Below are 26,876 nucleotides of genomic sequence, written 5' to 3'. Positions count from 1 at the left end.
AAACAAAGGCAAACATAAATGTATACTTATAAATGTACATAAATTCATTTTAAAAATGCAAATATAAGAAACCTTTGAGGATTTTAGAAGCTGATGACCGTTAAACGCGTCATCAGTCTTGTGAAAACGGTCCATTGAATAAACAAATAACTGTTCAGACTCACCCTGACCACAAGAGGAGCACATCCATGAACATATACAAGCAAATATACCTCACAGTGGACAACACATTAATGGTGAGAAACGTTCACACAGGTGCAAAGTGGCGCCGTTTCTAATCTATGGAACAATATTAAATCACACGATGCATCTTAATTAAGTGGAGAATGTGGTGATAAACTTGTTAAATCTAGAGGTTCCGAATAAAGCCATCACACTGAAAATATTTCAAATACTTACATTGAGAATGTTTTGATTAGCATGCTACACCGTAGCAAACTCCAACGCTGCAGGTTTAATTTGTTGGCAAGCACGGTTACGGCGTTTCTTCCTTCTAATCCATTGTGTACGTTATATGGATTTGGTAGTGCCATCAAATGAGTTGTATTCTGCTTAAGTATAAATAGATTTAATATGGTAACATGACACCTCTAAAATTGTTACTAGACGTAATTTGATGAGTGCTTGTGGTTAACGCTGTGAATCGCGCCAAAAGTGACACGACTCTGCCCTCTTGTGGCGAGAGACTCAACTTTATAAACATGGTAAAAGATAACTTAGATCCTAATAGATTTACGGAGCAGTCATTCATACATTAGGTCGGTCTTTCAATTAAAACCCCGAGCATAATTCAAGTGACAGACTGAATCAGCACACGGTTTTGAGGTAGAGTAATTTTATTTACAACCCAATGATCAGTGTAAAAGAGAAGTGATAAATACTTTAAAGCATGCAACTAAAGCTGACCTACAATGAGCTCCACGATGGTTAATCTAGACACACTCACTTTAAAAACCTGAGTCTGTAAGGAATGCTTTACAAAAATGACTCCGATGTACAAATCCATTGCTTTTAATTTGAGTGTTTCTCATTAAAAGTTAAGAGGAAAAAATTAAAAATAAAAAGGATAAAAATTAGGCCCTCTCTCCTCTGATTCGCCTCGCAAGCTGGATATCCTTGGGCATGATTGTGACTCTCTTGGCATGAATGGCGCACAAGTTAGTGTCCTCAAACAGACCGACAAGGTAGGCTTCACTTGCTTCCTGTTTAAAAACAAAAAGACAATTTGTAAAAGCTTCCAGAAACTGAGCATATTGTATTTCGCGTCGCAAACAGTCAAGAAAAAAAAAAAAAGTTAACATAATAGCTAGACACCTGGAGTGCACCGATGGCTGCGCTCTGGAACCTCAGGTCAGTTTTGAAGTCCTGTGCGATCTCCCGAACCAGACGCTGAAACGGCAACTTGCGGATGAGCAACTCCGTTGACTTCTGATAACGACGAATCTCTCTCAGAGCAACAGTTCCAGGCCTGAAATGGGCAAGGGAAGAGAGAAATAATTGATTTAACTGCCATCATCAACTTCCTCGTGTGTGAGTATTGTGATGCATCTCCGCCTCGCCTGTATCTGTGCGGCTTCTTTACTCCTCCAGTAGAGGGCGCGCTCTTCCTGGCGGCTTTAGTCGCCAGCTGTTTTCTTGGCGCCTTTCCTCCAGTTGATTTACGCGCGGTCTGCTTGGTACGAGCCATTGTTTCTCAGTCTCTGGAATTAAAGATAAAGCATAAAACCTAAATAAGTTATTCTTCCCGTTTTAATGGGGAAACTCAAACGGTGACTTAAAATGGCGCTGTCATCCGGGTCTTGCGGTTTTGCTTTTACCACTTCCGCTCCAAAGCCGCAAATACTCAAAATTGTACATTTATAAAGCTGTACAATGTAACGTTACAGTGCCTACGACGCGTTTTAAATGATAAGCGATGTAAAACGGCTAAAGTTCACGCGTGATTGGCCTTGAGCACAACCAAACAAGCATCCCATGCGTGTATTTGCACAGACGCTTCTCGGAGAGACCAGCATCAGCCCCCATCTACAGCAAAGACGGTTAAACTCAAACACTGCATATTACACACCATCCCACCGCGAGACTCGCCTTCAACCAGAAATCTAGTGTTTGCGTAATTTAGAAACAGCGGGAAAGTGTGCCGAGGCACAAGGGAAAGTTATTTGAATTCAACAACAACGGCAACTCGACCTCTTCAAGTAACATTAATAGATGAATAGACTATTGTCCAAAATGGCGGGCAAAACCGTACACTGACAAACCAGCAGGGAATTATATTATGCCACATACTGCTTCACAGCCTGCCTAAAAACAAACAAACAAAAATACCTTTAACGTGTCTTAAAACGCCACACGATGTTTAAATGAACTAACGTTACTGTAAAAAATAATCCAAGCTACAAAGCAGCCAATAACGTAAAGGATTCATCAGTAAACAGGAGGAACCGAAAATCCGATCAACTCTGAAAACGGCGAGTTGTCTTGTTTTACATTAGCTCTAGTTGAACTACGTTACTATGATTGTTCTCTAATGTCTACATATCTACGAAACGATGTAAAGTTGACTCACTCAAACCTCTCTGCGTCACGATCTTCCCCACGTAGTATCTCGTGTTTGAAAATATGACGGTTTGGGCTTCTATTTATATATTTCTGTGATCGTCGCTTAGACACGCCCATATTATTACGTTCCCTTCTCTCATTGGTTTAACATAACACAGCCTCCTCTACGTTTTTTCGCTTTATTTACATTTTAGAAGATTTATTTTGATGAACTTTTCCAAAAGAATTTAAGTATATTTTTGCACTTTTATGTATCAATAATACTATAATTTTATATGCAAATCCAGAATGTCTATTTTATTTTATGTTTGATTCTTATTGGAGTGTATTTATATCTCACTTCCCTGTGTTTTTGTATATTTGTACAAGTTTTTTTTCTTGCAAAAAAAAAAAAAAAACAAATTAGTTTGATGATTAATGATAAATGCTTTGATTAAGAATTGGTTAGATTAAACGGTTGCTGGTTTAATATACTTTGGGTACTTTATTCAGACATCGTCTTCAATCTCACATTTAGCGATTTGTTAACGTTTTATTTTCCACATAACTTAGAAAACAAAGATTATGTCTAATAGATAAAACGGGTGGTGGAGTAATATATACATGTAGGCTAGATCTTCATTCTCACTTTAGGAACGTGTGTTGATGCTTTTTTATACATAACTTCAGCAAACTAACTAGAATCAACATTGAATCGACGTCTGTTTGCTATCTGGGTACATTTAATTGCAACTAAAACTACATAAAAAATGTCTTTATCCCCAAAAACAGTTACTACTTTTAGGTGCGCTGCACTCTGAATAATTTACAAATAAATAAATGAATGTCTATTTAAGCATTGGTTTATGTTTATATTACATTTATATTATTATTATTATTATTAATAGTATTTCTGAACATGTTGCAGTCTAATAGTCACGCGTGTTGTGTGAGGGATCGTTGCATATTATAGCAGTGGTGCTATGCAGCATGGCCATTGTCTTCTGTTTGTTTGTCCCGCCAGTTGCTGATATTGGCCTTGCAGCGGCGCGCGAGAGCATGAGTAGACGAGAGGGTCCCCGCGCACGCGCTATTATTGTTTTGACTGAAAATGCCGTCGGTTTCGAAAACGGCGGCGAGCGCTTCTCCTCAAACCGAGAAACCAACCCACTATTCGTAAGTAAATTAAACATCAAACGGACTAAAATACGTTTCAGCGGAAGGCGATGACTATTCGATACTTGACTGTCGGATTTGCATTTGTGACGCGTGCTGCTTCCTCCCCTCTGTGCGTTTTAAAATGGTGCTTTTGCTTTTGTAAATTCTTCCGAATACACGCGGATCTCACATTAATGTTAATTAAATCAACAATTTCGTATGCTCTGAACATCGTTGGTTTTCCGTAGCAAAGCTTTACGTTAACTGTTCTGTGAGTCGTTTAAAACTTAAGAAAGTGCTCTTCGCTTGTTTTCTCAAACGCTGCTTTTGTAAAAGCCCGAGGACATGTACATTGCATTGCAGCAAGACGAGCGAGTCGAGACGCTCGCTAGATGTAGCTAGCAGGCTGGTTTGTTAGCTGCATCCGCCTCCTTCCTCGGCCCGTGTTTCTACACTACGTTCTTTTCCCGCCGTACGCTCCGTTGGTATGAATGGAACGTACGCCGAAGATTTTACGTAACTGTGTACGCTAATCGCGGAGTACTTGGCGTGAGCTTCTAATGTTGTATTGGAGAGCCTTGAGAAATGGCTCACAGTGGCTACAGTTGATGCAGTGGATTTTTAAAACAATTTAACAATTTAAAACAACACATTCCGTTCCCATTTAGATGTTTATAAACACTTAAAGTGAATATTATATGTTTACAGTTGCTGAAAAGGGTGATTATCGCGTAATCTATTTAACTACTAGGGCTAGTTTTGTTGGGGAATGGTAACGTTAGCGTATACGAAACTACGCAGTGTAAACAGTCCCCGCAGCTCCAAACTTTGAATGTAACGTAGTCTCACATTGCTGCGTATGATTCTGTCAATACTGATTTGTTTATACATCACTCAAGTGTAGTTTTTGTCGCGGAGGTGATTGATTATAAAGTTTCTGACCGTGATTTCCCCCCCATTGTAATCCTAGATATTTGAAGGAGTTCAGGACCGAGCAGTGCCCACTGTTTTTGCAGCACAAATGCACACAGCATCGACCCTTTACGTGTTTCCACTGGCATTTTCTAAATCAGCGAAGACGGAGACCCATACGAAGAAGAGAGGGGACTTTTAATTACAGCCCAGATGTCTATTGCACGAAGTATGATGAAACAACAGGAATATGTCCCGATGGAGACGAGTAAGTAACTTCTTTTGTTTTTGTTTTATTAACACTTCAGCTGAAAGGTATTTGTTCTTGTTTTCGCGCCAGTGCACGCAGTCATGTTTATGTTGCATAATTATGCAGTGTTTGTGTTGCTTGAAACGAAGATTGTTTTAATAATTATAATATATATCACAAAAAAGCTTCTTAAGGAAATGCATGCGTTTTGTAAATCAGATTTTGCCATATTTTGTTTTAGTAATCATGAGCATGCTGTAGTGTTTTTTTACTCGTCTCATTGTTCTGTGTAGCACACGCCCCCTTTGTAAAGTTAACAGACTGATGCCTTGTAGATTCACTATAAGTTAGTGTTTACTTTGTGTAAACATTTTGCTCTCTCCTGAGATCTTTCGCTTTCTCCTGTAATCTTTTGCTGTTCACGGTGTTGTGTTACGCACGGTGTATGTATATCTCGAGTTTCACTTCCACTATTGCCTGATGACTCGTCTCTGGGTTCCCAGTTTGCCCTGTGTGTAGCAGAAATGTGTATCTTCGGTTTGGAAATGAAGGTCAGAGAGCTGATGGTGGTAGAGTCGTGTTTGTTGCCTTTCTTGTGTATTGCGCTTAGTGAGGCTAAAGACACGCCCCCTGTTCTCTGCCTTCTGATTGGCTCTCCTTTGCACGTACCCTTTTCTGATTGGCTCACTGCTGTTACAACGTTTACGAGCCCTCGCTTCATAAAAACTCGTGTGTTTACCAAGCACCTTATAGTTCGGAGGATATTCAAACTCAGTCATGTCCAATCATGTCCTAGTTTAGTCCAGTTGTATATTTCGTTCTCTGTTAATTCGTTTGACAATCAGTTAAAACACTGTGCTTAAGATAGAAGTTAATGCTTTGATTGATCTCAATACCTTTATGAATATTAACAAAGGTTGTTTAAATGTGTGCTGTTCGTTTGTAGTTTATCTTATGTTAGTTTCGTATTCATTAAATCGTTTTGCTGGAATTGTGCTACAGCAGAGCTCGAAGCCTCTGTGAAAGGATCATAATTACTGTAGTGTCCACGTGACATAACTTAGTCTGTTGTTACATGTGGATTCTTTCCAAGTTTTTCCGTAAGATTGCTCCAACCATAAATAGTGGTATGGCATCTTTGTTTTGGTTTTGGGATTGCTGTAGTATGATGTCATGTGATATTTCTGATATTATCCCGTGACACATCAGGTCAGCATTTTGTTTATATATAGATTATAGCTGCAATTTATTTTTAAACATTTCTTTTTCTTTAACTAATGATTGTACAACACTAATAATTGTATAATTAGTTTTTGTTGATTCACAATATATTAAGCTTATTTTTTAATATAATTTTACACCTATTAATTAATAAAGGACCCACAGATATTCTCAGCTTTTTCGCATCCCATTCATATAGCCATATATTTAATATCTTACGTAACAGTGCAGTGGTGTTTACAACTTTTGCATTGAAACATCTATTTAAAAACAAAATTAAACCAGTTTATATTAGTTAGACAAACATATGTTTATTTTCTTTACCTCCACCTGATCTGAAGGATACTGGATTATTGTTTTTGTTTTGTTTAAAGGCGTCTGCTAAATGACTAAATGTAAATGTTTTTATTATTATATAACTCTTAATGGTTTGTCCTGCGTCTCTGCCGAATCTCCCCGACAGTGTGTGTCACGTAGTTTCAGTATAGGCACAGATCACACGTTCATTCATCCAGTAGCAGCCGTCCTGCGATGACATCAGTGCTGTTGCCATAGTAACTGTTGCTACCTGAACAAGATGCAGTTGCTATATTTGAGAAGAATATTGGGTATGTAGCATTTTCAGTATAAATCTGCTCTCTTCCAGGGAGCTGACGTGATCATCACAGCCTCGTTTTCTGTGTGCCTTAAATCCTTTCTTTAAGAACAGACAGATTTCTTCTAATAAATGCCTGTCTCTCTTAATCTCATCGTTTGCATTAGGTTATCCTGTATCAGCATGCACAATTCTTAATGCACTCAGTTTCAATCAAGTTTAAATATACATTTTGAACTTAAAAGTGCAGTTAGTTGAAAATAATGTATTTTGTTATTATTTAAACTGTTGTGTTGTGCTTTAATAATAGTTCATAATTTCATAGAGACATTAATCTCCTTTACACTACATATGCATACTGTCTGCCAATAATATATCTTGCAAACTAACTTCCAGCCGGGAAGTATTTCACAAGCGTTGACCGTTTTAAAGTTGTGAAAGCTCAGCATTTGCTGTGACATTGATGCTTGTTGCCATTGATGTCTTTTTGATTTTAGATGCTGTGTTTAACAGTATGTTTAAGTGGCCAGAACTGTATTAGTATATTTGTTGATGTATTTTAACATATATTTGCAAGATTACTTTGTTTGCTCCTTGTTTGTGGGAATTATATATGAAGCAGTATTTATAGTGTATTATGCTAGGAATAAAATTAGTTCTTGGACAGCAATGTTGATTAAAATTTAGTTTTCTGCTTCTTGTATATCACACTCAGTCATATTGTGTTATATTAGAAATATTTGTCAGACAGGTAAGTGCAGCTCTAATTTCCAATATGATTTTGTCAAAAACAAAAAAGCCACAGTGTGTTTGTGTCCAATGTCTTTTTTCTATTTTCTGTGGCTTCAGGCAGTGCAGTAAACAGTGAGTGACACAAGTCTAATGCCTGAGGATTTCGAAATAAAGCTTTCCAAAGAGAGCACTCATTGGGAAGGACATTGTTGTTGTTTTACATTTATTTTTAGTTCTTTGCATTATTTTAACTTTGTTGTTTACAGAGAAATACACTGGCCTTTACATGTTTTTAAAATATTTAGTCACACCTAAATGTATTCCTTTTATTGAGCATGTTTACTGATGAGCAACACTGGTGCTTTTCTCTTCGCAGTTGCCCTTATTTACACCGGACCACTGGTGACACCGAGCGCAAGTACCATTTACGTTACTACAAGACTGGCACCTGCATCCATGAGACGGATGCTCGTGGGCATTGTGTGAAGAACGGCCTCCACTGCGCCTTCGCTCATGGACCACACGACCTTCGGCCACCAGTTTATGACATAAGGTAGTGTTTTTCCTCTCTCTGTATCTTTAGCCAAGGGACACACGTGTATATAGCCGTCCCTCCCCATACATGTTAAATTAGTCTGATTAATATAAAATGGTTACATTAACAAACTTTTAACTATGAATTTTGCCTCAATAAACTCTCTTTTTAATAGTTTGTAAGGTAGTTGTTAAATTTAGGCATTGAGTAGGATTATGGATATAAATGTTATGATAAATATGTGCTTATAAGCACAAAAATGTCAAATTTAAATAATAGTGTATAATATAATAATGTTTTTTTATTTATCAAGGATGCATTGAGTTTATCAAAAGTTGAAGACATTTATAATGTTACAATGCTTAGATTTTTAGGAACATTTATAATAATATTAAGCATTTTCAACAATGATCAGAAATGTTTCTTGAGCAGCATATCAGCATATTAAAATGATTTCTGAAGGATCATGTGACTCTGAAGACTGGAGTAATGATGCTGAAAATTCAGCTTTGCATCACAGAAATTAACTTTGTTAATAAAATTGATAACTATTGAAAACAGATATTTTAAATTGTGATAATATTTCACAATATGATTGTTGTTGTTGTTTTGTTTTTTTATTTTATTTCAATTTTTTAAAATAAATTCTAGGTATCCATAAAAGACAACTTAAAAAAAAAAACATTAACCATTCTTATCAAGTAGTTAGTGAATATCAAGTAGGTAGTATAGTTACAGTTTTTAATAATTTAATATACATAGTTGAGAGGACTATTGGGATATCTTCAAATACGAGGGAAACTTACACTAAGGACATTAGTCGGAAAAGGAAGTTCTTTGGCTTGTGACACTTAAATTCCTGTTTTTCAGCGATGGGGGAATTCTGTCCGGATTCCCAGCCCCCAACTAGTGTAAAAACAGCAGTTTGCGCTAGACATTGTTTTATTACGTTGGTTGCTTTCGGTGGCTGCACAAGTTTTCAGCTGATTAGCACCATAGGTATTTACATGTGTATTCAGTTCATAAGAGAGCAGTCAGAGTGCTTATAAGAGGGGGCTTAACCTCATTTGCAAATATATACCATATTTGTGTTCTACTAACGACATCAGTTACACCTGCATTGACGAGCAGTCTGCACAACAGAGCCGCAAACGGTTTGATTCTGGCCTGGAAATGTGGCTTACCACAGATTAAATAACAAGAAATATGCCATCTCAGCAGTTGCCTAGCAACTGTTTTTGTGGAAATAGATGTTACATCGAAAGCGGCCCTTTTTTTTTTATTTTTTTTTTTTATTATTTTTTTTTTTTTTTACATCTACCGTTTGAGGTTGGTGTTGGTCCTGTTGAATGGGTGGGCTGACTTGCATAATTCTGTTCACAGAGAGATCCAGGCACAGGAAGCTCTGCAGAACGGCCAGTTGGGATCTGGGGAGGGAATTCCTGACCTGCAGCCGGGTGTGCTGGCCAGCCAGGCCATGATTGAGAAGACCCTGAATGAGGACCCACGCTGGCAAGGTGTTACTAAGCCTCCCATTCTAATGCAAGACCAGTATAAGAGAAATAAAGGAGGCTGATAAAGACTTTAGTAGTAACGGTTACAAACACGACAGTGAGGTCAACTCATCTTCAGTTTCTGTTCCCCTTTTCTGCAGACACCAATTTTGTTTTGGCCAACTATAAAACCGAGCAGTGCACCAAGCCTCCACGTCTATGCAGGCAGGGCTATGCCTGTCCCCACTATCACAACAGCAGAGATAGGAGAAGAAATCCCAGAAAGTTCAAATATAGGTGAGATGGAAACACTTCGGACTGCGAATATTCCCAAATAAAGCAGAAGTCGAGACACTGTGACAAACACATTTGGGAGTGGAAGTGATGCTATGTGGGAATATTTATTGTTTGAAGGAATCAGATGCAAAAACCTCCAAATCTGTCTGAGATTATTTTTCTTTTAAATAAGCATTTTATCAGTCGTCTTGGTTTAGGTTAAGTTATTTCACTTTAATGGCAAAGAAACGGTTTTTAGTCAGTTATCGAATGTCTTATTGTAAAAAAATTTCCAGTGCTATTTTCATAGGAGCCATAGGATAATTTCTTTATGTTAAAGAACATCCTCATATGGACTTTTTTTGGATATGAAGTATTCATTTGTAGATATTTTTTGTGCTTATTATTTGTTAAATTGGTTGGTCACATCCAAAAAGAAAAGAATATTGGTTTCATTTCAGTGCATCACTATCAACTTTTTCTTTTTTTACATATAACAAATAACATAACATCCATTCAGGATAAAACGCAACAACATATAATCAATTTACATATTTCAATAAGAGGGAAAGAAGACATAAACTTGGCTTAACCATGTAATCAATTTGTAGTAAAGAAGATAAAACCAAGTTTACACGTGTCCACAGATTATTGGCAATAGGACACTCTCAAAACATGTGAAGAAAAGTACCTGCTGACGGAGTATTAACCGATATGGCAGTTGTAATTTGGTTGCAGTTTCATTTTGAATCTTTTGTTAGGAGTGATATATGCTCTATGAATAACTCTGAAATGTGTTAGATGATGAGCATCACTATTTTAGTTTAAGCATAAAAACTCAATCCCAGCTGTTGGATTTGTCGGCAGGTCGACGCCCTGCCCGAGTGTAAAGCATGGCGATGAATGGGGCGAGCCCTCCAAGTGTGAGAGTGGGGACAGCTGCCAGTACTGCCACTCTCGCACCGAACAACAGTTCCACCCAGAGGTGAGATGACGCAACTTTACAACAGAGAACATGAGTGATTGATTTATTTATTTGATTTACTTAATTTCCATCATCTGTCCAACTTCTGTCTTTGTTTCAAGATTTACAAATCAACAAAATGCAACGACATGAGGCAAACTGGATACTGTCCAAGGGGTCCATTCTGTGCTTTTGCACATGTGGAAAGTAAGCATGTTTATAATGATGATTGATTGCGTTGTGTTGAAGTTAGATACCTGCAGTGCGGTGATTTCATTATGGCTAAAATGAAACCCTAATAATGATATGTCAGTTTATCTAAATGCAAAGGCTGTGACTTAATTCAATACATACATGCACTGCAGGTTTCAGAGTGAACAACAGCACTTGTTTGTTTTTTTCACGCAAACGGCTCACAATCTGATGTTTTACGGGTCTGGTAGCGGCTTGATTCACAGTAAATGCTGCTCTACACAATCTCATCTCTTCATCTGCTCTTGCTTTTGGAAACGCAACATGACACGCCACCCATCTTGCTAAACTTGTAATGAGAAGCTCTTATAAACTGGATGTTATCAACAAAAGAGAAGCTCCCTGTGGTTTTCTGCAAAAATAAAACCTTGGTGGTTTAGACAATTTAATGGTAATGAAATTAAGCAGTTTTGCAATAGTACCAAAAATAAAATAATTAGTAGGGATGCACCGATATGAATATTTTGGCCATGGCTGATAGCAATAATTCTTTATGTTTGATAGCCGATAAATCGAAATCCAAAGTTTAATATAATTTATAAGGGCATGGTCACAAGAGGTCTTGCCATTTAAAGCCATGTCCTGCAACATAAATCAAACATATACACAAACCTGAACCCTAATTTTTTAAAATTTATTTTACTCTCCTATAACCAACTTTCTTTATCAAAAAAAATAAATAAATGGTTAAATAATCCAAACAAGTAATTGTATGACATTTAAATTAAATTCATTTAGCAGACGCTTTTATCCAAAGCTACTTACAGTGCATTCAGGCTATCAATTCTTACCTATCATGTGTTCCCGGAAATCAAACCCCCAACCTTGTGCTTCATAGCGCAATGCTCTACCAATTGAGCTACAGGAACACTATGACATGATTTATGTTTGAACCTAAATGCATGCGACATGGATAAGTAAAACGGCATAGCCTATGCATGGACAATAATACAATTATTTTAATTAAACCATATTGTATTATAATAATAATAATAATAACAATAGTTACAAATGCAAACCTGGAGTTCATTTTTTTAAAGTCTCCTTTAAATATCAAATCGCCATTTGATTCCCCTCATCAAATCGTGCAGCCCAAAGTTCATGACTCTAATGACTATTTATGCGTGTGTGTGTGTTTATGAAGGAATTCCTTCCACAGAGGAGACCATGAGCACGTTGCTCACAGCAATGCAGTCGGGTTCTCAGTCCAAGCTGGGCTCTCCACAGTATCCAGAGTGTCCAGTCAGCGAGTGGAGCAGCAACACGCTTTCCATCACCAGCAGCGGCAGTAACAACGGCCAGACAGGAAGCGTATGTTTGCATTCACCGTCTCACACGTGTCCTTCATCTGTCTTACATCTGGGATAGAGAAATGTCCTTAATTTCGAAAGGCAGTTGAATGTTCGGTGTTCAGAGCTACCGTTTTTCTCTTCATTTCTGCAGTGTTTCATTTTATTGACTTTGGTTGGCTTTGCACTCTTTTCTGTTTATTGCAGTCTGTGTTGAAAAGGGAACTCAACTAATTTAAAATCAGAACTTTATACTCAAATCCTTCTTGATTGACATTAGACCAAAAATGAGCTTTGACTGAGCCATTTTTTCTCTGTTATTGTGCGCTAAATCCTCTCACATTCGGATCTCCCTAATCAGGAAAGAAAAGTCACCTATTTGGCTCCAAAACCACTCTTTTTTAAGCTGATTTGTGCTTCTCTTCTTCAGGTATCATGCACTAATAGTCCAACTGTAACACCAGGCTCAGGGAGCAACAGTTCTTTGTCCCCAATTGGACCCATCAGCAGGCCAAAATGCTTAACTAATGGTAGCTTTTGTTCAGAGTCCACCACTTCCAGTGTTTCCTCTCTGAAGTCTAACTATGCCAAAGCTCCGGGTTTTGAACGAGACGATCAGGTACACATGGTCGTTTTCTCTAGCCCTCACTAAAGGGAACTCCTGCAGGACTGCAGGCATGACACACACTGCAAGCTTTCACTTTGATTTCCTTGCCTTTGGGTCATTTCATGTGTTCTCACCACTTTTCGCTTGTTTTTTTTTTTTTTTTGTATGTGTGGTTTGTTGCCAAAATGAAAGTTACTTGTCTTAAGTTGTCGTCAGTACTCAGTAGTTGTTGTTGTTGAAAAGCTTCACTTCATTCTTTGAGATTGAGGGTGGGGCAACATTGTTTGCTTCCAAATGCAACTCTTTTTATTTATCATTTGTTTGCTGAGTTCTGAAATCATTTTTATTCTAAGTGATTAGAGAACAACACCCAGAGGCCACAAGACCACATTGTGGTAATCAAAAAATATCAGAAACGAGACACGGTGTATGTAATACTGTGACAAACAACTTTAAAGGGCATCATACATTTTTTGCCCTTTCTGAACAGGTAGCAATTCCCAATATAATAGCAGCCCTAGTTGCCTTAACAACATCAGGTCACATGATAGGATGTATTATCTGATTTCAGGCAAAGAACCAGAAGAGCCTGTCTGGGGAAAATAATCAAAAGTTAATGGACCAAGACAAACAGGTAAAGCAACCTAGTCCTCACATTCACACATTGTATATCCTTTTACAACAAATAAGGATTGTATATAAGACCTAAAGTGATCAGAGCATTGGATCATTGGTTACATTCCATGTTTTCATCCTCATTTCCAAGAAATCAAGAAAATAACATTACATAAAAAATAGTTCCATAAAATATGTATTTGCAGATTTTTTTTTTAATTAACATTGTTCAAAGTAGTATTGTTATTGTAAACTAAAAAAAAAAAAAAAATTGGAATTATAAAATTTTATACAAATTTTTAAAAGTTTTAAAGAAATATTGCGTTGACAGCCAAGTACTGTATTTTTTGGAAAACCAGTCACACCTGACTATAAGGTGCACTGGGTCGAAACTGCATTCTTGAGATAAAAAAATACCGGTAAGTTGTACAATGTTATTCTTGATATAAACAATACCGGTAAGTTGTACAAGGTTATATATATATATATATATATATATATATATATATACATATATATATATATATATATATATATATATATATATATATATATATATATATATATATATATATATATATATATATATATATATATATATATATATATATATATATATATTTATATATATTTATTACATTTTATGGGTCTTATGAGATTATGTATTATTATATATAAGTGTATATGTAAAATGCCAGAATAAAATAAAATGGGCTCACATGCCTCTCTCATTTGGCACAGATCCAAATGTGTGCACTTTGTGCTTATTTTGTGTACTTGACATTAATTGCATTATATTATTCACTATAGAATATAACTTGTATTCTGGGAAATAGGGTACTAACATTACTGAAACTTAAAAATAAAATGACAAAAGCACAAACTTTAAATATTAAAATAAAATTAAAAACTAACTCAAGGTATGGTAATAACAGTTGATTTCTAAGATCTTATCACTTGAGTTTTAAATTAGATTTGTAAAAGTTTCCTCCTCTTTCTTATTGTGGATCTTATTATTTGACATTGACTCGTGTCCCATTGCTTCCTTTCACAGGCTCATGGCAATGTGTTCTCAGTAGTGAACCCACTGGCGTCCAGCATAACATCAAGCATCACGTCCAGCTTGGCCTCCAGTATCGGATCTGACAGTTCGTCACCCACCACTTTATCAACCATGAATGCAAAAGCCACGCCTTTCTATCCAGGCAGCAATACTGTGGAGTCAGTAATAGGTAAGTCCTGCAGCACTTTCATCTTCGAGCCAAGAGTAAAATACATGAGACAGATTCAGCCCAGATAAGGCAGTGCAGTTAAATGCAGAGCGTTTAGTGAAGTGGAAGCTGTATTTGTGGCAGTGCATTAGTCATAAGTCAGTGAGTCTACTAAAACTCACCAGCAGCAGCAGCAGTGACTCAGCAGCACACAGCTAAATGGATGGTAAGTGCTTTTGCCTTGGAACGCTAAAAAAACTTAAATATATGACTATTGCCCAAAATCAGCCTTTGATGTATGGTTATTATATACTGTGAGTGGATATGAATTGTATGCTGCAGGATGAATAACTGAATTATCAAGCCTTGTAATCACTGCAAGATTAACGAGGCATCAAGTCTGTTAGTATGTTTATACACGGCAGGAGCTTCCAGTGCAGAAGAAAGTACATAATGCAAACATGAAAAAAATAAATAATGCACTATATACAAAAGTAGAAGTATAGAATTTTTTATTTTTCTTTTTGAATGTAGCTTTTTGTAATATTGTCTATTTAAGTAGCTTGTGTTTTAGATCCACTTTGCAGAGATACTAAATCGCAGACTACTTTTCTCGCTCTTAGGATCTGCACTTGACCTGAATTTTAGCGACATCAATGTTGCCTCCCTTGACAAAGAGCTAGAGGACCAAGACAACAATGGTCTCGGTTTAACAAGTAAGAATTGTTGTAGTTGCTGATTTCACAGTGGGTTGTCTTGTATAAGGTATAGGATGCATTGCATTTAATTTTTAAACTGTTTTTTCCCTGTAGGACAGAGGTTATTAGGAGGCTCTGCTCCTGTCAATATTCCTGGCTCTCTGGCTCGGTCTTCCTCTCTGCATTCCTCGTCGTCTCTCTCTGCCTCCCCGCTCAGCTCTCTGTCTCAGTCCCTGTCCCAGTCTCTCCTCACTGGAATGGCCTCCCAGCAGAGCCAGCCACAGGCACCACCTGTTAAAACCGAGCACGGCCTTCTAGGAACACCCACGTCTATGCAGAACTCCTTAGGTGGGAATTATTTTCCCAAACTTCACATCACGATTAAAGTCTTGTGAATATTTGAGTTGATATAAAGATGTTTTGTCTTAGGTCTGAATGGCGGAACAGGGGGAATATGGGACTTTATGAGTGGCAGCTTCTCTCCCAGTCCGTCCCCAGTGTTCAGCAGCCTTACTTCCAGCACGGTTGGCTCCAGCAGTGCAGACATCGGCCGGCTCCTCCGAGAACTGGAGGAAGCCAAGCGCAAGATAAAGCAATGGGAAGAGGCCTGGCACCAAGTCAAGCAGGTCAGATGTGCTGGCTTGCTTTTACGGGTCTTGTGAGATGAGTGATGCTTAAGACAGAGACTGACACTGCTTTACCTTGCTTATTGAAGCTGTTCTCTTAAGGTGACACTTCAAGCTAAAGAGCACTGTGGTAATGATGTGTTTTTGTAGGCATCACCCTGCTTTCCTCAATTAAAAGCTAATAGCATTTTTCCATTGGCTGTTGGATTATTGTGGAAATTAAAATTTGTGGCAAGCAGAAGTTTATGATTATTACACATTCTACATCATGATAATCTTCGCAAATGAACACAACTTCTATTAATTTTGGAGCCTAAAAGGCTAAAGGTTGACTATAAATGAACTATACTACGGTTGCATAACTTCAACATTACTTCCACTTTGCCAAGTTTCTGAGTCATTTTCTCTGAAAGTTTGAGTTAGAATAGGTTGAAAGGGTGTGATTATAAATGCAGTGAGGCTTTGAAAGTACACTAGTAAATAAAGGAGTTTACCTATTTGGTGTGATGACATTTAATGTCCCAGATAGCTCTGTTGTCCCATTTAGCCAACTTTACTCACCCCCATGTCATCCAAAATGTTTGTGTCTTTCTTTCTTAATTTCTTTGGTCGAAAAGAAATTGAGGTTTTTGAGGAAAACATTTCAGGATATAGTGGACCGGGGATCAACGGGGCCAAATTGCAGTTTCAATGCAGCTTCAAAGAGCCCTACATGTTCCAAGCCAAGGAATGAGGGTCTTATTTAACGATTGGTAGTTATATTCAAATAATAACCATAATGAAACCAAACCAAAGAAAGTCAGACGCCTTTACAAAAAAAGGCAATTTTGAAGTTAAATGAGAAAATTAGGCTGAGTTTCTGGCCTACGCTACCTTTTTGAACCAAATCACACAGACGAAAACGTAACCACGCGTGGTATTTCCAACATGATTACGTAATGCATGAGGTTGTGGACACAGAGCTAGTGGAAGATGAGCATTTATGGTTAAAAAGTATATACATTTATATTTAACTTTTTAGAAAATGACCAATCGTTTCACTAGATAAGAAGACCCTTATTCCTCTTCTGGGAGCCCTTTAAAGCTGCACTGAAACTACAGTTTGGTCCTTCACCCCATTGGCTCCCATTGAAGTCCACTATATGGAGAAAAATCCTGGAATGTTTTTCTCAGAAACCTTAATTTCTTTTTGACTGAAGAAACAAAGATAAGTACATATTGGATGACTTGGGCGTGAAATTTGAATTTCAGTTGTGAACTAAGTTGCGAACTCATTTCCAGGTTTTGGCCTACAAACATAGATCATCCCTGCAGCACTCTATTGTTCTTTGAAACCAGAAGGTGTCAGTTTAGTTATTATCACAAGATGAAACGTCTTATTAAAATGCATCTCTCACAGGCCTGCGAAGCGTGGCAGAAAGACGCTCATGAAGCGAAGGAGCAAGCTAAATCGGCAGAGGCGGAGCGGCAGCTGGCGGAGCAAAAGCGGGAGGACACCGAGCGCAAGCTGAAGGAACTGCAGGGAGACTTTGACGTTTTGTGTCGCTCCCCCAACACGCCCCTCCTGCGCAGCTACGGCGAGCTGGACCAGCTCCCCCTGCCAAAGCTCCGCTCCATCCAGAGCCAGCTGCGCTCTGACCTAGACCTCATTGACGGGGTAAGAAGGACCAGGTCCCAACACACATACGTCACCATGTCACATTTACACACACTCTAAAGTAGACCATCGCACTCTTCTCGTCAAGTAAGGGGAAGAGTAGGCAACGAGGTTAAACATCCACACGAGTCAGTCAGTCATGCATGACGCACTGCATTGAATCTGTCAAAGTGTGACTGATGTTAACTCTTCTTTTTCTCAACACAGGTAATATATCAGCTTCAGTCAAAGAAATGTATAGTTTGCCAAAAGCATGATCGTTCCATTGTCCTGCAGCCTTGCCAACATTATGTTCTTTGTCAGAACTGTGCGTCCGGTAAAATGGAATGTCCTTACTGTAAGATGAAAATATTGAAGTGGTGATGTACAGCTATCCAAGGTACTATTTAATGATTTAGCCCTTTGAAGAACTACTAATACTATAATAATAATTATTATTATTATGCTTACAATTTCTAAATAGCATTTTTTTTGTGTTTCAGTATTTCATATAGTGATTTAATTGATTAGTTTTATTAGAATCTAATAAATGGTGTTTGACTGATACAAATCAAGTACTTAAATGCAATACCTGTTTTGTACAAGCTAGATTATCCATTTTCATAAAGCATTAAAAAAATTCCCCTTGGTTTTTGCTTTTGGCATTTATAGTCGGTTGGCCCTGATTTGACTGTTAGCAACAAAATCATCGGCCTGACGCAATTATTGCTACTAGCTGTGTGAAGAGGATTCATTTCTTGTTAAAAGCACTTTGTTGACTTAGAAATTTGTCTGAGGATATTTTTTTTCTTTTAGAAAATTTGCTTTAAGCTGCTTTGTAGGTTTTTCATTTCTTAGATTCAAATTTTTTCCCAAATACGCTAACGTATGAAGCTTTTGTGTGTACTGTGAAAAACATAATAGAATATTTCATTTTTCTTATTGTTAAATCATGGTATAGTGTATATATCTTGTTAGTTTTCATATAAAATAGTACTAAATAGTAGTTATTATTACTTTCATTGTTACTTAAATTTTTCAATCAAATAAGTGCAAACTTTGAATGCGTTTTAGGCATAACCAGCAGCTGTAATATCAGTAAGGCACATACTGTATGCTAAGGCATTTAGTAAATGGATTTTTCCGTCTTATAGTGACTATTTAGATATACATTATGTACCGTAGTTGTTAGATGAGCACATGTGTTCTGAAGTCCTCAGCGACACAGGATTTTTTATTTATTTTTTATTTTTTCAGATATGTTAGAACATATATCCGATTCCTGGCCACTCCCTCTTAAGTGCCTTGCCTTAAAAGCAGTTGAAGCATCTGTGAAGAGTTTAGGATTGTAGTAGAAAACCCATAGCTTCTGCAAAGTATGTATTTTTTCAGTAGTACCGTATTATCGGAGCATTTAGTGGCCCAATTCAGTACTAAAGTATTTCCGAGAGACTTCACCCTGGCCGGTGCCTGAGCTCTGAGGTTCAGCTGAAGAATCGATCTTTTCCTTCATTAACGATGGTGCTTTTTGGGTGCAGCTTCATTATCCTTAGAAATGTTGAATCGTCCTTGATTTTAATGTGTAGGGATATTCAAATCAGGAAATGCGTGTGTTTCTTTGATTGCAAAAACGAAACTGGCTTAGTACATTTCTGTTTATTGAAATGTGTAGAATTGTAGTGCTTCTGTAGTGTTTACAGACCGAAATCATTGGTGTTTTTCGTATCCAAATTCGACAGTGTAATGTGCTTAGGTAATCTAATTGAAATGACCTGCTACTGTGTTATCTAAAACTTTTTTCTTTTTCTTTTCTTTTTTTCTTGTTCCTTTCGTATTTACAGCAATGAGTTTGTGCGGTAAATTGTCAGGTACGCAAAGGTGCAAGTTCTTTTTGTCTTTCGAAATCGGGATAAACCGTTTATTTTAAAAGGGATGGTTATTGAGGATCTAACTGTCCAGACCCTCGTATTTTCTTTCATCTTCACGAGGCGAAGACAGTGTGCGTGTGTATATATATATATATATGATTTCTCTCTGCTTTCTTTCTTGCGTTCGTATCTTAATTCACGAGGTCTTGTATGTAGCTGATGTTCTTGACTGATTTGTCACTGCATGTGTCATTGTGTAACTTTTGTTAACCAGCTGAAGCTCTGAATCACACTGCCAAATGTGTTTGTGTTGAGCAGACGTGTCCAGATGTTGGTCAGGCATCACAGACGAGTATTCGGAAATATTTTTGCGCAATGCTTCAAACGCATTGACTTTGTGCTTCTCTTTTCTAGTCCGATTAGCAAAGATGTGTTCTTTTCCGTACGATGGGCGACATAGGTTAAAATGGATCAAAGCAGCTCGGGAATATGTTTCCAGCACTCGAGTGTTCAAGACTTTATTGAGGGATTGGTTCCATCGTTTGGTTATTTGACCATAACGTAGGGTTTTGTTGAACTATAAAATTGGGATTTCACACGACATTTATTTGTGTGGTCAAATCAAATGTGGACTTTATTTGAATGAACCAAAGTGGTATTGTAATTCATACTTGTTTCAAAGTTCAACTGAAGTGGTGTACAATTACAATGTCAGTTTTTCAATGTTTCATTTGACAGGACAACTATGCCAACTGCTTTTGCTGACGATATTAATGGACTGAATGCCCATTCTTGTAGTTTCTACCAAAGACCTTTACTATTCTCTGTTCTCTCTTCGATGTTATAACTGCATTTTCATTTTAACATTCTGAGGAAATAGTTGACCAAATCTAGTACCTTATTTACATGTGCATTCAAAAAAAAAAGAAAAAAGAATCCTAATGAATCACAATTCTTTATCAGCTGAATATAAAGATTGTGTTTTTTTTTCTTCAATTTCTCAGTGAAAACTATAACATAGTATTGAATTGAAGGAATGTCATAGTAATGAATGAATATTTGTGTTAATATTCCTAAGTGGCCATATGGATTAGTGCTTATTTGAAGTATATATGATTTCTTTTTATACTACTAGTACTTGTTTGTAAAATTCTGAAATCAGTTTTGAAACATTAGTTGTTGTGCACTACTTGTATGCTGTCAGGAATTTAAAAGAGTACTCTGCCCGTAAGGTGCTTTCTTTAGTTTCCATTTGACTGGTGTTTGTTTTTCTGTCTGTTTAGTTGGGATCTGAAGAATTTAGATATGAAATAAGAAATCTTCTAACTTTTTGTTTGGTTTTTTTGAACCTTGAAGTCTATTATTGTATTGTCAGATGTTGTCTACCTTGGCTGTGTAGAACATATTTGATTGTGATGTAAAATGGGTCCCTTGTTCATGTTAGTTGAAATGGCTGAGACAGACAGCGGGTTACATTTCTGAAAACTGTTCAAGTATCTACATTTCCTAGCCTTAAACCTCACTTTTTGGCCTAGTTACGTTTGCAATTTTTACAATCAGTCATTCTGCTTGATAATATTGTTAAGTCTTGTAAGGATCAACTCTCTCCGGAACAAATTTGTGCCTTTAGTAATAACACATTGAAAGTATTTTTGACTGAACAAATTTCAGTTTAGGAAATGAGCCGAATATTAGTGCCTTGAGATGTTTTAATCTGTATTTCTCAATGCACAAGAGGCCCGTCTCACACTTTATACAGACCGGTGTATTAAAATAATAATAATGAAAAAACCTACTCTGCCATGCCTTTGACCATTTCAGTTTGAGTAAAAAGTGATTATAATTCTGATAAACAAACATGTGTTGGTGTTGAAAAGTCGGCATGATGATGCATGTATACACAGTGTCAGAGTAACAGTTAAGATGTTTTGCAATTGTATTCTTTACCAATGGTGTGTTTGAAGCAGCAGCTCATCTGAACAGTTCATGACGTATGACAGAATTAGAGTGGAATTGATGTTAAACCATTTCGAGTTTGAGCTTCCTACTGAATTTCTGTGTTAATGGTTTGCTGAACAGTGATTTTCTGTACCAAAGGGCAGATAGTAATTATTTAGTTACGTAAATCTAAACCACAGCATGATCTTACACACAAAAAGACCCCTGTCTGCATCAGCCATTTTAATACCAACTGTAACCTTTAACAGAAATGACCATTTAATGTTGATGTGAGACCAGGCATCTGTAATTCAAGAAGCACCAAGGACTCTTTTGTTTAGCAATGTGTAAATTAATGTATTGGAAATTTTACCATAATGCTCTGCAGTGGAAATAATCATTGCTTTCTTTTTGCATTCTTGTGGATTTTTCTTGAAATCATTTCTTTGTTTTTCTCATTTTGTTCAGTAGTGTGATTTATTGAACCTAAGGATTTATGCAATCTTGTATATACATATTACATATGAAACTGGTTAAATTTAGCAAACTAGCGAGGAAAATACCTATTAGAATAGTACACTTTTGTAAGGGGCGCAAAAAAAAAAAAAAAAGATTTTTGGAACTATTGTTCCATATAATTCATGTTACGGTTAATCGAACATTAAATCCCTGATTATTGAATGTACCATTCAAATGACATATAAAATGGGTCACTGAAATAACAGAACAATTCATCTATAATGATGTAGCACTAGTTTTGTGAATTGCGATACATTACGAATAAATTTATACGTTAAACACGATTGCAGTTTTCAAGTTTGTGTATTTATCCGATGTAACAATTTGATGGAAATATGAGATGTATTTTTCTCAGGGTTTTACAGGAGAACTGTAGAATAGAGAGAGATGTCCAATTTTCAAAGGAAACTGCAACTCACAGATTTATTAGCTCAGAAGTCAAAATGAGGAAATCATTTATATTGCAAGGAAGAAACATATCCCTTATTTTGGTACAGTATGCATCAATATATAGAACGGCTTATATTCTAATTAGTGTTGAAATACTATACAATTTGCTGTCAGTATAATACTTTGTGTATGTGTTGTCAACACAAGACCTTAAACCATTTTACTGGGAGTTCTGTGTTTAAGTTATGGAGGCTTCTTTATGGAAAAGTTGTATGTTTTGATGGCCAGAGAGGTTTTTCATCGCTAGAATTACTTAAGATGGTATTATTTATAATGCATAATCTTTCTCTTGTAGTGTATCATTTTAAAATTGTTAACACTTGTCTACACTACAGCAGTTATGCAATGGTTTACAGAATTCATGGAATTATTTTTGTCATCTTGGGAATTAAATAATTTTTGATCTTTAACCTGCCTCGAGTGTTTTGTCGTCTTCTTTTCCTCCCTTCCCTACTTATGAACCATCAATACAGAGTAGATAAAGAACAGTTTCTATTTTTGGTTCAATTAGAATCAATATGGCTGTTCTTGAGTTAATATGCTACTTAAGTGTTTATGGGCACTAGTAATATTAAGACAGTCTTTTCATTTCAGTGTGAAAATGTGCCAGTAATGTCTGTAATCAAACTGATGTGAAAATATAAAAAGTTAACTATTTAACGCCATTTTCTTTAGGGAACCAAAAATGGTTCTAGGGCATCACAGCATGAAACACTATTTTGCATTATTATTTTTTGAGAGTGTTACATAAATGTTATTGTAGACTCACCTTTCTTTCAGAGTTTGGGTAAAAAATAGTTTTATTGTTACTCTCTTTAGGTCTGGTCTCTCCCTGCAAATGCTGCAGAAGAAGACAAACAGATTGGAGTTAAATATGCTTTGTACTACAGACTGCTGTGACCTTTTACTTCTATTTCAGCTTGGCTTGTACCTCTCCAGAATGATATTGAAACGTGATGGCATTGTCTGCTTGCAAAGCAATGATAGCAGTGGCCCTCACACAGAAGTGCTTCACCAGCAGAGGACCTCAGTAACTCAGATAATGTGCCACCTTTGTTTGTTATCTGGTGTGCAGAGACTTCCAGCCACCAGGTGGCAGCCTGTCCTAAGCAGCCGCTGCAGTAGCTGTGAGTACAGAGGAGGCTGATTCTGCCGCAGGAGGTTGGAAAGTATCAGCAGGCAGGTGGTCTGACAAAGAGCACTGCTGACCAAAGACCCTACTGGCACCAAAACACAAACAAATAACAACGGTTCCCATCCTCATTACAAAGGTCGCTCGCAGCTAGTAAAACATCAACAAGTTTTGGTTTATGTTTGTGTCATTGGCTCAGTTTTCTGATGTGTTGACAGAGGGGTGAGGAAGTAGGAGAATCGGGCCTTGATTTGACCAAATCCTGAAGAAAACTTGTTTTTGTCAGCGGTTCTAAGGGTGTGCAGCTGTTCACGGTCCAAACTAACTTCAGGATCGGAATGCAAGCTGGGTATCTGAAATGAGACAGATGTTTAACTATATAACACAAATGTAAGAACATACATATAGGGGAAGGAACGACTTACAAGGTTACAATACCTTCTCTTGTATCATAACTGAAGTTTCACTGCCGGAAATACAAATTTTATGTCTTCTACAGCCTTATGATAAGACTGAGATCCTGTACAAGAATGTGCACATAAGTCAAGTCACCTAGGGTAGTCGTGGCCTAGTGGTTAGAGAGTTTGATTCCTAACCCTAGGGTTGTTGGTTCGAATCTTGGGCTGGCAGTAACACGACTTAGGTGCCCTTGAGCAAGGCACTGAACCCCCAACTGCTCCCCAGGCGCCACAGCATAAATGGCTGCCCACTGCTCCGGGTCATCAGGATCTTCAGGGCTATCAGCTCCAGTAGCCTCTTTATTGCATTCACTCTCAGTAAACCCAATGCCAGTGAGGGGCCCGAGCTCAAGTACTTCAAATCCAGCTCCTCAATGGGAACCTGGATATTAAATGAGTACCAGACAAATGGTTTCTTACACACTCAAGCTGAGCTATATTTTTATTAAATGTTCTCTAGATGTATTATTCCCTTGTAAAAATAAAAATAAAATAAAGATATCCGTGCTGTTTGATTACGGTGAGAATTTTACAAAAGCAGGGTCTCCAGGCACCAGGCTTGAAGAGAGCTAGAGTCAAAAGGGGTTCTGGGCCTGCAGAGTACAGAGGGAGGAAGTTAAGAAAAGAACGTGCTCTGAGAAGACATCACTTACCCACAGCCATGTAACTGTAAAGTGACTGATTTCTGAGACCTGAGGGTTGTTAGAGATTGACAGTCAGTTCTCAGAGCACATGGTGGGTGGGGAGGGGATACTTTGGCTTGGAACTGTACATATACCAGGAGTGTCAATGTGATGAGGCAGTAAGAATTTCCATAATGGACGACTACTGTGATCTAAAGACGAAGGAATTTTAAATTAAGCAAACAATTTAAGGATCGTCCTTACAAAATTGGTATCATCTATTCAAATTCTCACCAGGGACCAATCCTGCCTCACAGAAGAAGAGCCTGGTCTGTCTGAAAGCTGTCTCAAGTGTGGGGGACATCAATACATGGAGGTTTCCTGGGTAATTTTGTGGTAAAGGTCTACGTAGGGTGATGATTACCCTCCTCAGAGCCATGACCAATGCAGGAGTGGATGTCAAGCTCTGCACACTCTTCTGCACTAAACCTTTGTGTATGCTTGCTGCTGAGATAGCTTGGGCTCCCACTTTAGTGCCAGCAGCCCAAATCCCTCTTGTCCTGTTTATACGAGACAAGGTAGATTTGGTTGTATAACTTATAGTGGTTTACTCAATCAAGAATACAGGTATTTTTGGGAAGGTCAGGAATGCTCCATCCTGTTTCTGGAGGGCCACTTTCATTAAGAGTTCAACTCCAATACACCTGCCTGTTTGTTTCTAGTAATCCTGAAACATTGCTGGAAAGTGGCTCTCCAGGAGCAAGATTATAAACCTCTGTTTTAGGTACTTGCTGCATTTTCCTTGAGAACCTTGTGTAGAAAGTCCATTTCTTTTTCGACAATGCAGCCCACCTGTAGGACACATCATTTAAATGTCAAAAATGGTAAGTGGAAAAATCATGAAAATGCAAAGTAATGTATTTACTTAGAACATTGAGTTGGTTTTTTAGAGTAGGGGACATTGTAAAAGCAGACATGTGGACCCAGAACATCTGTGAATTTTGGACGGATTGATCCAATAAGGCCTTGTGCAGCCAGCTCATTCATCAGACCTTCATCAGGCAAAGACACAGGACACTTAATGTTTGGAGCTCCTCAGTATAGCTTCACATACAGTACGTGGCTGGCACGATGTATGCCATCCAGATGCTCGACCTATCGGCAGTCTGGAGCAGTGTTTAACAACACTTTCTCTCCTCATGAGCAGCACCAGGCAATCAGAGGACAGCTCAACTTGTTCTCCAGCCAGAAACACTGTTGAAGCTTGACAGAACGCTGCTACCTAACAGAGAAAGACAGCATTTCCAGACAAATACAATCGGCATCAAGGTCATGTTAGTGTCCCACTCTCAGTTTCAGTATATCTCTATACATTTACGGACTCACTGTTGGGTTTATTCACCTGCTCTGCGGTGAGTCCCAGAGATTGAGTTTTTTTCCCCAATAAAGTCCCAATAAAGCCTGTTTTTGCACATGCAGATAGCGTGGTCCAACCACAACAGACACAAGAAGAAATATATATGCTGTATGGGGCAAATGGGTTGAAAGTTTGACTTATAAGATGTTAGAGACTTTTATAACAGAGCCTTTTTTTCTATAGTCGTCACCTTGAAGACTATAGACAATTGGCTCCTCTGTCACCAGAGTCCTGGATCCAGTTAACACAGTCAGCAGGAAGCTCAAAATAATAGTTCACAAAAAAAAAAAAAAAATAGTCATCATTTACTCATGTTGTTCCAAACTTGTATGCCTTTTATTCTATGAAACACAAAATAAGATGGATGATGAATTTTAAATTTAAAACTATATTTGGTTTAATCGATTGATTATTTTTGATTTGAGCGTGACTAAAGGCTTCAATTTCAATCGTACAAGTACAACGAGTGTGAGTGAACAATGACCCAATTTAGGAAGTATTACAATACATTTGAAAACTAACCTTGACAGACTTTTTTTTTTTTTTTTGCTAGTCTACCACCCAACCACAAGCAGAGCCCCAGATGCACAAGACTGGCAAGATGGGTGAGTAGAGCAGGGGTTGGTCTTGACTGTGACAGTACAGGGCGCTGATAGATGCTGGATCTGTCCGCCTTGCCAGCTGGGGGTCTGATGGCCCTGTGATCTCCTGCCACACTGAATTAGCGTGCGGACCCCGGAAAGCCATGCTAGGCACTGGCTGATGAAAATGCTCCCCTTCGTGCATAACTGACTTGCGGAATAGAAAACAGGATTTGTGTTAACCCATGCAATTTGTATACATGTTGTGTAATTATGGTG

The 26,876-nt window shown here is 37.7% G+C and overlaps 2 protein-coding genes across 6 annotated transcripts in view; one reads left to right on the top strand and one right to left on the bottom strand.

Annotated features, from left to right (window-relative positions):
- Positions 1-818: 818 nt before the first annotated feature.
- On the bottom strand, positions 819-2,708 carry LOC113083289 (histone H3.3). Of its 2 annotated transcripts, XM_026254434.1 has the most exons (4): positions 2,570-2,708; positions 1,560-1,700; positions 1,315-1,468; positions 819-1,202 (listed from the first exon to the last, which is right to left on the bottom strand). In XM_026254434.1, exons 2-4 carry the CDS (start codon positions 1,685-1,687, stop codon positions 1,074-1,076), a joined length of 411 nt encoding a protein of 136 aa, XP_026110219.1. In that variant the 5' UTR covers positions 1,688-1,700; positions 2,570-2,708; the 3' UTR covers positions 819-1,073. The 2 variants fall into 2 exon arrangements, with proteins under 2 accessions (XP_026110219.1, XP_026110226.1); XM_026254441.1 differs by lacking the exon at positions 2,570-2,708 and having other exon boundaries at positions 1,560-1,717.
- Positions 2,709-3,572: 864 nt separating this feature from the next.
- The window catches only part of LOC113083236 (putative E3 ubiquitin-protein ligase UNKL), a 39,145-nt gene continuing 15,841 nt past the window's right edge, over positions 3,573-26,876 (top strand). Inside the window, exons 1-16 of one of the 4 annotated variants that reach the window (XM_026254428.1) lie at positions 3,573-3,717; positions 4,670-4,879; positions 7,786-7,962; positions 9,328-9,461; positions 9,599-9,734; positions 10,581-10,698; positions 10,800-10,884; positions 12,074-12,240; positions 12,649-12,837; positions 13,397-13,459; positions 14,495-14,672; positions 15,275-15,367; positions 15,464-15,697; positions 15,779-15,975; positions 17,375-17,632; positions 26,570-26,621. In XM_026254428.1, coding sequence (XP_026110213.1) covers positions 3,653-3,717; positions 4,670-4,879; positions 7,786-7,962; positions 9,328-9,461; positions 9,599-9,734; positions 10,581-10,698; positions 10,800-10,884; positions 12,074-12,240; positions 12,649-12,837; positions 13,397-13,459; positions 14,495-14,672; positions 15,275-15,367; positions 15,464-15,697; positions 15,779-15,975; positions 17,375-17,632; positions 26,570-26,621 — 2,356 coding nt within the window. In that variant the 5' untranslated portion in view covers positions 3,573-3,652. Of the gene's footprint in view, positions 3,718-4,669; positions 4,880-7,785; positions 7,963-9,327; positions 9,462-9,598; positions 9,735-10,580; positions 10,699-10,799; positions 10,885-12,073; positions 12,241-12,648; positions 12,838-13,396; positions 13,460-14,494; positions 14,673-15,274; positions 15,368-15,463; positions 15,698-15,778; positions 15,976-17,374; positions 17,633-17,839; positions 22,802-26,569; positions 26,622-26,876 lie in introns of those variants that run through there. The other 3 variants (XM_026254419.1, XM_026254429.1, XM_026254430.1) reach the window with 3 other exon arrangements.

Source organism: Carassius auratus, chromosome 5, assembly GCF_003368295.1.
Source record: "Carassius auratus strain Wakin chromosome 5, ASM336829v1, whole genome shotgun sequence".
NCBI classification, from domain to species: Eukaryota; Metazoa; Chordata; class Actinopteri; order Cypriniformes; family Cyprinidae; genus Carassius; species Carassius auratus.
Note: the sequence above shows the minus strand (reverse complement) of the source record. Positions and strands in the feature narration are given on the sequence as shown.

Coding starts and splice junctions, on each gene's coding strand:
- LOC113083289 (XM_026254434.1), bottom strand. CDS start 1,687: ATGGCTCGTACCAAGCAGACCGCGCGTAAATCAACTGGAGGAAAGGCG. Junction 1,469..1,559: donor AAGAAGCCGCACAGATACAG/GCGAGGCGGAGA, acceptor TGCCCATTTCAG/GCCTGGAACTGTTGCTCTGA. Junction 1,203..1,314: donor CAGCCATCGGTGCACTCCAG/GTGTCTAGCTAT, acceptor GTTTTTAAACAG/GAAGCAAGTGAAGCCTACCT.